This window comes from Nicotiana attenuata, chromosome 2, assembly GCF_001879085.1.
Source record: "Nicotiana attenuata strain UT chromosome 2, NIATTr2, whole genome shotgun sequence".
NCBI classification, from domain to species: Eukaryota; Viridiplantae; Streptophyta; class Magnoliopsida; order Solanales; family Solanaceae; genus Nicotiana; species Nicotiana attenuata.
This window is the reverse complement of record NC_031990.1, coordinates 70,440,781-70,451,583: the sequence shown is the minus strand read 5'-3', so window position 1 is coordinate 70,451,583 and position 10,803 is coordinate 70,440,781. Positions and strand designations below refer to the sequence as shown.

Sequence of the window (10,803 nt, the reverse complement as noted above, 5' to 3'; positions counted from 1 at the left end):
GTTTGGGTTTAGGTCTTGGATCAATTTGACCCGTTTGGTTCCAGGGGTAATTAACAGGGTCTTAAAGGGTGATTTGGGAAATTTAGGTAAAGGAATCTTGTATAACTGACTTAGGAAGCTGATAGGAAGGTGGGTTTGGGACTGACTTAGAAAATAGATTTTTAGATTAGGGACTAAGTAGCGAAAATGAGAATTTAAAAAGGAGTAAGGGGCAAAAACTGAAGTCATTTCTGCTGCCCTAAAACTTCTCTATAATATGCCATTTTTTACTCTCAAGGGACAGAATTTAGAGACTGAAAATACTAAAATTTTAGAAAAATGGCTAAGCTTTCAAGTACTGAAATCTTCTGCAATTCCTGTTGAAAAACTGGTCCAGTGACCTATTTTTTTCTTGTAGCTGAAATCTGCAATAATTCCTGGCTCATTTATGGGTCCAAAATTGGTTTAAAGCTGGGTTTGTTGCTGGTTTAGTTGGTTTAGCTGGGTTTGTTGATTTGCTTTTTTGCTCCTGCTGCTTCCTCCTAATCTCAGGATTTTGTTCTGGTTTATTTTGCTGTATACAGGTACATGTTTCTGGATCCTACTTAATGTGAGGCTCGATTTGAAGTATGAAATGTAAATATGGAGTTTTAAGCATAGCATCGACTCATATGTTTATGATTTAGCTGTGCTTCTGTATTATATTGTGTTTTTTTGTCTGATTTGTTGCATATTCTAGCTGATTTCTGGTTTCGATAGGTGAACTTTTATCATTGTATTTAAATTTGGACTGTTATGATATGAACATAATCTGGGTAAATGACATCTAAGTTGTATGGTAGTATGGTGTTCTAGGTTAATTCTTATGACTTTGTTTGTTCTCATTTTAGTTTTCAGCATTTAAATGAACTAAATGATTATGTCTGCTTCGTAATGTCAGAAACAAGTATAGGAAATGTTCAATGTTAGACTCATTATGCGTATCGAATGTATTGTCAGTCGATTGTGGCTTTAATCCTTTAAAAATACATAAGGTTTGCATGTTTTCTGTGAATTCTAGCTCTTTCATATGCTGCAATTAAGATTTGAGTTAGTATCTAGGTCTTATTTGGTTTTTGGTGAAATCAGTCCTGTTTTGACATAAGTCAAGGTTTGGTTTAATCAAAGGTGCAATAATTACTGAGATGCATAACCCTTCTTGGGCCAAGCAAGCTAATCAGATGGCCCAAATGAAATTGTTGGGCCCAAGTAGGTTCAAAGGTCTTCTGGCCTTTCAAATTTCAGCCTGGATTCACTTCTAGGCTCAGAGTCTCGATGTTTCTTTTCAGTAGTGGAGGTCACTAGATTCTAATGGCCCAAGAGATTAAATATGTTGGCTTCTTCAAGTTTTAAGTGTTGTTATAAAATTCAGTTTCGTTTCTTTGGTTCTTGAGAGTTTAGATTCATTTGTGCTTGGATTTCGAAGTTATTTTGTGAATGAGAATGGCATTGTCTTATGGTGTTTGGGCTTACATTTCGAGCCCAATGGTTAATCTGAATGTTGTGACTAGTTTCTGTCCACAGCAGATCGAGCCCAAAATGCTTGAAAGTTAAAATTCAGATATTCAACTAGTGATTTGTGCTTAAATAGTTAAAAGTCAGAAGTTAAAAATATTAATTCAATTTCATGTTTCATGTAGCCTTAGTTGAGTTGTTCTTAAATGATTTCGTACAAATTATTTGGTTCTACGAGTTGGGCCTAATGCTGGCCCAGTTGGTGTAGGGACCCAATAACCTGGACTGTCCCTTGCCCGTCCATTTTCTTGGTCTGGATTCAGCCCAGAAGCCCAATGTTCTTCTGTAGCAGACGTCTGTGCAAATAATGGTTCCGAATTGTGTTTGTTTAAATTAATTAAGCTCTCTTAAGTTGAGGTGTGCCATATTAAATAACACCAATAGTTTATGGCCCTCAAAAGTAGTTCGAACATCCTTTGAAATTAGAAACGAGGTGTGTCATAGTTGAATTTTCCAGTTGCTTTTGGCACGCTATTTAAATTAATTTTCTAAACTCGGGTGTGCATTTCATGTGACCCAACTCCAATTCTCAACAACGTTAGATAAAATGTGTCGTGGACCGCAGGTGCATTTCATGTGATGTGGTTCAAGACGTATTTTAGATAACGTTGAATCTTTCTAAAATTAATTAAAAGCGGCTAATAAGTTAAAATATACCATAGGCTAAAACATGTATTAAAATCAGATAATAGGCCAATTATAATAGTTAAACGACCGTGCTAGAACCACGGAACCCGGGAATGCCTAACACCTTCTCCCGGGTTAACAGAATTCCTTATTCAGAATTTCTGGTTCGCAGACTTCAAAAGGAAAGTCGAATTTCCTCGATTTGGGATTTGTAAAATAAACCGGTGACTTGAGACACCAAATAAACTACCCCAAGTGGTGACTCTGATAAATAAATAATCCCATTTCGAATAATGTCACTTAAAGTGGAAAAACTCCCTTATATACCCTTCGGGGTGTAAAAAGGAGGTGTGACAATAACAATGCGAAAGTACAACCCTAACACAGCCCAAACCGGGGTGTCACTAGTCATGAGCATCTACTAAGGTCTAAATACCACTGACAAAGTCTGAAATGTACTAAGTACAGACTAATAGAATAAAGAGGGAGAAAAGCAGTGCTGCAAACGCCGGCAGCTACCTTGCTAAACTCCGATGACTCTGCCTCCGATCAACCAATACCCGCTACCGGGTTCAGAAAATACCTGAATCTGCACACAAGGTGCAGGGAGTAAAGTGAGTACTTCCAACTCAGTGAGTAATAATCATAAATAAAGACTGAATGATAAGAAATCACGAAAAATGCATCAACATGCTGTATAGAAGTAGTACAAAACCAATAAGAAGGCAATGAAGCTGTGAAATCTCTTAAAATATCTTAGCTCAGTTTAAACTTCTTTATCAATGACCTTTTCAATAGTTACGCAAATGAATGCAAAACAGTTAGCGCAGATAAGCACAGAAAATCTACCCCTCGGGCACAACTACACAACTAAACAGGTAAATGACAGGCAAATAAGAAAGATAAGCACATATAGTTCGCCCCTCGGGCATAATGTCAACAAATCCGCCCCTCGGGCAATATCTCAGAACAGTAGCAGCCCCTCGGGCAATCACATAGAACAATATCAGCCCCTCGGGCAATCACATAAAACAATACCAGCCCCTCGGGCTATATCTCACATCACAATGGGTACCCGCGCTCGCTTGAGGTGTGCAGACTCCAGGAGGGGCCCCTTACGGCCCAAGCACAATATTAAGTCATCTCGTGGCATCATAAACAGGCTCTCGGCCTCACATCAATATCAAGCCACCTCATGGCGTACAATCTCAGGCCCTCTGCCTCATAATCAAAATCAGTGTATCACCGCTGCAGCGTGCAGCCCGACCCAAATGATATCCTCACAACACAGGCCCTCGGCATTACTCAGTCAAAATCACATCAGCCTCTCGGGCAACAGTAAAACAGTGTTTCTCAGCCCAAAACATCATTTAAATATCATTTGAGTATTAAAACTGAGTGAACATGGCTGAGTTTTGAAAACAGTGGAAAATAACATGACTGAGTTCAAGTATAAAGTCAAAGCAGTGAGGAAGTATCAAAATGAATTTGGAAGAACAGTTCCCAGTTTTGCAAATTCTCTCATCATGCTCATTTCAAATTCACTTCCCATAAGTTTTGCAAATTCTTCACACAGAGAGTCAGTTGTTGCCCCAAAACTGATATCATCAACATAAACCTGAACAATGAGCAGGTTCCTTCCTCGTTTCTTTAAGAAAAGAGTGTTGTCAATTTTCCCTCTTTTAAAACCATTTTCTAAGAGGAACTTTGACAGTCTTTCATACCAAGCTCGAGGAGCCTGCTTTAGCCCATACAGAGTTTTGTCCAGTTTGAACACATATTCAGGGTGCTCATGACATTCAAACCCTGGGGGTTGCTTCACATAGACTTCTTTATTAAGGAGTCCATTCAAAAATGCACTCTTGACATCCATTTGGAACAGGGTGAATTCCATATGAGATACAAAAGCGATTAGAATTATGATAGCTTCCATGCGAGCCACTGGAGCAAACGTTTCATTATAGTCAATCCCTTCCTCTTGATTGTATCCTTGGACCACTAGCCTGGCCTTGTTCCTTGTGGTAATTCCATGTTCATCGAGCTTGTTTATAAAGACCCACCTGGTTACTATAATGGTTCGATCTGGGGGTCTAGGTACCAGGTGCAACACATTGTTTCTCTCAAATTGATGCAGCTCGTCTTGCATGGCCGTGATCAAATCTGCATCTTTCAAGGCTTCCTTGATGTTTTTGGGTTCTATCTAGGAGAGAAAGGCTGAGAAGGCAAGTGAATTTCTGGCTCTTAACCTGGTTTGTACTCCAGAATCTAGAGGAGTGATGATGTTGTCTATAGGGTGAGAGCTTTGGTGTCTCCAGTTAGACGCCTGAGATTCATTCCAAGAGGAGGAAGGTATGCTTGGATGATTTTCCTCTATCCTTCTTTCAGGTGCTAGTGAAGTTCCCTGAACTGCATCAACCACCCTTTCTTCAGCTTTTGTGGTTGTGATTGAGGTGCTTGGTTCTATTGATGATGAGGCAGCATTGTCTTCATTTGGTTCCTTTACTTGACTCATCATATCTGTCTTTCCGTTTGTCATGTTAATAACTTCACCAGGAACGAGTAAGGGTTCTCCATCTTGATCTTCCTCGGCACTCTTCTCAGATGATGGATAAGATTCATCAAAGATAAAATGGACACTCTCCTCAACATATTGAGTCCGCTTGTTATATATCTTGTAAGTCTTGCTTTAAGAAGAGTACCCAAGAAATATTCCTTCGTCACTCTTGGCATCGAATTTACCAAGCTGATCCTTTCCATTGTTAAGAACATAGAATTTGCATCCAAATGTTCTTAGATGAGTCAGCTTGGGTTTTCTTCCATTCAATAATTCATAAGGGGTCTTATTCAGAAGTGATCTGATCATGCACCTGTTCACTAAATAGCAGGCAGTGTTGACAGCTTCAGCCCAGAAATTCTTTGCAATTCCACTGTCAATCAGCATTGTTCTTGCCATTTCTTCCAGAGTTTTGTTCTTCCTTTCTACTACTCCATTTTGCTTGGGAGTTCTGGGAGCTGAGAAGTTGTGAGTGATGCCATTTTCATTACAGAATTTATCAAATTTGACATTGTCAAATTCTGTCCCATGATCTGATCTAATGCATATGACTCTAGACTCCATCTTCACCTGGATTTTCTTCACAAAGGCCACAAATACTTCAACAGTTTCATCTTTTGTTCTGAGAAACAGAGTCCATGTGAATCTGGAATAGTCATCCACGATTACAAAAATGTATCTCTTTCCTCCTCTGCTTTGCACCCTCATAGGTCCACACAGATCCATATCCAGGAGCTCAAGTGGCTTTGAGGTGCTCACATCTCTTTTAGACATAAAGGAGGACTTCACATGTTTTCCTCTAGCACAGGCATCACAGACTTTTTGAATCTTGAGTTGTGACATAGGCTGACCATGGACCAGGTCCTTCTGAATTAGTTTGTTCAGAAGGGAAAAGCTTGCATGGCCCAGTCTTCTGTGCCATTGTTCAGCATCATCGTCAACCACTTTCAGACAACTCAGATCACCACTCTGTAAAGATTCGAAATCAGCAGCAAAGATGTTCTTGTATCTTTTGGCCACCAGTACTATTTCACCGGTCACAAGATCGGTGACTGTACAAATTTTGGACAAGAATTCCACCTTGTTTCCTTTATCACATATTTGAGAAACACTCGGGAGACTGTACTTAAGCCCATTGACATAGTATACATTTTCAATAGAATGAGTGAGTGACTTCCCAACTTTTCCAACTCCAAGAATGTACCCCTTTTTGCCATTGCCAAAGGATACACTCCCTCCTTGCAGGGCTTTTAGTGAAAGAAAGTATGTGGTGTTCTTAGTCATGTGTTTCGAACATCCACTATCCATGAACCATTGTTGACCGCTTCCTTTCACTGTTCCCTGCACAAGAGATTAGGAGTTAGTTTTAGGAACCCAAACAAGTTTGGGTCCCTTGTAGTAAGCAAGAGGATGAATAAGAGCTCTCTTAGTCCATGTAGGTAATGTGCATTTTTTGTAAGCGGAACCTGGTCCCTCTTTTGTGGTCACAGTTTCAGCAGCCACTTTGTCTTTCTGAACTGATTGATTCTTGGCCTGGATGCCTTCCTTGAAGTGCACAGTGTTACCATATTGGGTACGAGGCCAGTTATCAGAGATAGTGACACACTTACTGTAAGGGTTGTGAGGAGTTTTCTCCCTTTGGAACCCTACTCCCTACCTTTTTCCACTATCATTATTAAGCAAGGCAGTGGTAGCTTCTGAGGACCAGGTCCACTTTAAAGACCTTTCAAGATCATTCATTACTCTTTCTAGATTGGTTTGGAGGAGCTCGTTTTTTCTCAGTTTCAGCACACATCCTAAATCGCATAGCTTTCACCTCATCTTCAAGCCTAAGGTATCCCTCACTCACTATCTCCTTTCCTCTTTCAGAACTTTCAGGTTTTGACTTAGTCTATGGTTTTACTATTGTTTCCCTTTGGTCTGCAATTTCTACCAACAGATCACTCTTTTCTTTTCTAAGTATTTCAATGGTTTTCTTATGGTCAGTAACTGCAGCCACTAAATCTTCTCTAGTATGTTCAGATTCTTCTAGTTCTAAGATCAAGGAATCCCTATCATCCGCAATACTACAAAAGGTAGTGATTAAAACATCAGCTAAACACATGAGTTTTTTTGGAGAATGGGATTTCAGATTTCTCTGAACATCCCTGAAGTTTACCTCTTTGTTGCCATTGTCTTCATCATCATCTTATTGAGCCATCAAAGCAAAAGTTGAGTTATATCCAATCTCCTCGCCTTCAACTGCCATCATGGAGCTATCACCAGTATTAGGTTTATCTTCAGACTGTTTTGCTTGTGTGGTTCCCTCATGAGCTGTTTGCAAAGTCTCCCATATTTCCTTTGCAGTGTCACAGGTAGAGATTTTGTCGTACTCTTTAGGTCCCATTCCACATACCAGAATTTTCTTGGTACGAAAGTTCTTCTCCACAACTTTCTTGTCTGCTTCAGTGTATTCTTTGATGGTTTTTTCATTGAAAATAAAAATTCATCTAGTACCTTCATTGGAGCATAAGGACCATCGCAAATGATATCCCATAGCTCATGATGTTTTAAACGTCAATACCACACAAGAGGGGGGAGATTTATGTGGTACCTAATTTTCGCGTTAGAAGAACCTGGTTCTTCTAAGTGTTCTAACTACAGCAGTTTGCGGAATAATAAATACTGAAAATAAAGTGCACAGAGACTTTTACGTGGAAAACACCTGGCTCAAAAGGTGAAAAAACCACGACCTACTACTCAGTAGGATTTTCCCAAACTCCACTAAAATCACTGAGCCAAAAACTGCATTTACAAAACTCTTTGTAAACCTAAGGATTAACTCTAATCCCAGTGTAGCACACAGCCTCAACTGTTGCGACACTTTCAAGTTAACTCTAACTTGAATACTCAATATACCTATTACAATTGCTTCTAGATAAAGCTAAAAGGTACAATATGAAAACCTACTACAATTGAACTAGACTTAGAATAAACACAATGATGAAACTGGTTCTTCTATCTTAGTTCATGTAGCTTCAGACGTGCACACTTGTATCTCGCATATGTTGCTTGCAAATCAGACTTGATCTTTTTGCTCTCAAATATGCTTAACTTCTGCTTATGTGCATTCACCTGTAAAAGAGAACAATCGTTATATTTATAGAGTTAGTAATCAGAGTTTGATAAGAACTCGAATTGTGGATCCTTTGACAATTCGAGTCCAAGAACAACTCTAACTCCTAATCCATATTCTTGATTCGGATGTAATTCTCTTTTCATAAGGAGACTTCAACTCCTTATCCTATACGCAATCTTTTCGACCAGTTCAGAAGATATTCATCAAGATATTGCTGCTTGATCTCAAGGACTTATCTTCTTCATGTGCACTTCATGTGTATGGGCCATAACAACTGTATCTCCTTAGATGAACCTGGTCCTTTACTGAATTCGTTTGCCATTCTTCAAAATTTCAACTGATCTTGGGCCAACAGCTCACAATCCTCAGCCATGATGAAATCGTGCATTCTAACTTTCCACCACCAATAGCATTTTCCATCAAACTTGGGGGGTTGGTATATGGATTTCCCTTCTTCAGAATTTAGTGGAGCCGCCATGAGGATCCTTCCTAGGTGTTAGCCTGATAGGAGGAACCTGCTCTGATACCAATTGTTAGTTTGTATGGGTCCACCAAAATCGTAAAGTACCTGGTACTCTACAAGGTTCTACTGAGAGTACTTAATAAAACAGTATGTAAATGAGACAGAGGATTTTTACGTGGAAAAATCTCACACAAGGGGAACAAAAAATCACGACCTACACCTGCAGGCTTTTAACTTCACTAACTTGTAATCTACCTATTGCAAGCCACTTTACAATACTTCCTATTGCAAAGGGTTTACTCAACTAACTTGCGGTACCTTTACCACAAGCCACTTTGTGACTATCCTAGTTACAAAGGCTTTTTCTAACTTGTGATGCTATCACCACAAGCCAATCTGTAACTCTACGATTACAAAGAATTTTCCTTATGACTAAATCTAGTCACAACATAAACTCAAGGAGTTTATGGATTTACAAGAGGATTCCTAATCAAAATGCTTCTAGGTAAGCAGTTTAGGAGATACAGTAAGTACAATAACAAGGTTACAACTCAACTAGGACAACAACAATCTACCTTTTAGGAACTGGTCCTTAGTAGTGTTCAACCTTGTTCTTCAAGCTTGTGAGGATTGATTTTTCTGTTTTTTTTTTTTTTTTTTTGCAAGAGACTTGAATGGGAAACAAAAGCCTTCCAGTCATGTTTTGTATAAAGCTCATTGTGGGTAAATCTTGATCACATCACTTGAAGTGATGTGAGTACTTTGTTTGGTTAGAGAATGAGTGGGCGGACAGTGCAGTGCAGTGCGGAAGAAACAATACCGTCAGTCACTTCATTTCCAGCTGTGTCCAATTGACTGTGTACTGCTATGAGGATACCACAAGAGCATCAGGTCCTTGTGTTGGTTCCTAGCTCCTGAAGCTGTAGCAGTTCACCTTTAGCTGGAATCCGTTAAAGGTTGCAGCAATCCAAGTAGGTCAGGTTCCCTATCTAGTTCTTAACAGTATGTTTGTTAGATCATCAAAATATAAGGCAAGAGTATTTATGATCTATCAAATTATTTATGGGTTAGTGATATTCAACATAATTCATGCTTTAATTGTAGGATTGGTGGTTGCAAACACTGATTCGTGCCTTTATGACTTAGACTCTTCTTGAGAAAGAGGGACTAAGTCTAGGAAAATTAGGCTAACAAGGAATTGGGGTGAATTCAAGAGATTGATAGCCCCAATTAAAGGGTTAAACCTAGAGATAGTAGTACCCGACTTGAGCCAATATCATTTGTGATGCATGAACACCCATTTGGACTTGAGAAAGCCAAGTTGGGCTAAGTCACTCAAACTACCAAGAGGTATAGAGTGAGCACTTATGTGCGATGGTTATATCATGACCGCAATCACAACAAGCTTGCCCTGAATTCTCGATACCCGTTAGATATCTACCTAGGCAAAAGTCACTACGCTAGTGCCTTTTTAACACTTGAAAACTTCCACCAAAAATAGTGTACTTAGCTCATTCTGACCTATTATAATATAGAATTAGAAGTATAATCAATCATAACCATGTTTGGAGGTGCAATCTGGAACAACACACACATCTAGATTAGTTAGATACATAACTCCAAATCAATTAACTCCTTGTGGAAATCGATCCCGACCTTTGTTGGGTAAAACTGCATCGACCATCCTTGCTACTCAATAGTAGTACAGGCTTGGAACCGATCAAGTCCTTCTCCTTATCAATTATGAAACCTTTTCGATCAGGAGATATTAGATATAACAAGTTAATCTTATCTCCCTCAGATGCATCCCTTATGCTTGTTCCTGCCCGTGTCTGTGTACACTGTGGATGGACCTGGTTCATGTTTGAGTTCCTTTGTCAATCTTCAAAACCAACTTCACTTGGGCCAACAAGAACAATTTACTGTTCATTCCCATGCAATAAAGGTTGCATGGCACAAACCTCATACAAATTTCTACAAGCTCAACATAGACGGTGCGTTCAATGAGAAAGAAAACTTGGGGAGTTTAGTAGGTGTATTCAGGAACCATAATGGCCACTGGATAGCAGGCTTTCAACACCACTGCCCAGCTATATTACCACTACAAACAAAACTAGAAGCACTCAAGGAAGGCCTCAATATAGTATTTACGAAGGGATTCACTCCACTGATCATCGAAACTGACGCAACAGAGGTAATCAAAGTTATAAAAAATGGATATTTTTCTAATGATATGATTATTTGCACTTGTAGGTGGTTAATGCTCCAGCTGAAGCAGCCGTCAATCCAGCATAATTTCAGGGAAGGAAACAAAGTATCCCATAAGCTGGCTAAGGAATCTCTCAATCTTCCAAAGGAACATCAACTTCTAGACAGACCGCCCCCTTATGTTATAAATAATTTGGCTACAGATAGGGCTGACTGTGTTTATTTTGTTAAAAATATTAGTACTGAAGTATGCTATAAGCTTGCCAACTTGGGCAACACGAATGTCCTTAAGGCATGTAG

At 39.3% G+C, this 10,803-nt stretch overlaps 1 protein-coding gene across 1 annotated transcript; it reads left to right on the top strand.

The window, feature by feature from the left end:
- LOC109220844 lies at nucleotides 319-10,590 on the top strand. Its single transcript, XM_019385310.1, has 5 exons — nucleotides 319-334; nucleotides 398-454; nucleotides 532-563; nucleotides 10,241-10,489; nucleotides 10,549-10,590. Exons 1-5 carry the CDS (start codon nucleotides 319-321, stop codon nucleotides 10,588-10,590), a joined length of 396 nt encoding a protein of 131 aa, XP_019240855.1.

What these genes read in the sequence shown, in the direction of transcription:
- LOC109220844 (XM_019385310.1), top strand. An exon ending in CAAAATTGGTTTAAAGCTGG is followed by an intron (nt 455 to 531) that starts GTTTGTTGCTGG and finishes TCCTAATCTCAG; the next exon opens with GATTTTGTTCTGGTTTATTT. An exon ending in TCGAAACTGACGCAACAGAG is followed by an intron (nt 10,490 to 10,548) that starts GTAATCAAAGTT and finishes TTGCACTTGTAG; the next exon opens with GTGGTTAATGCTCCAGCTGA.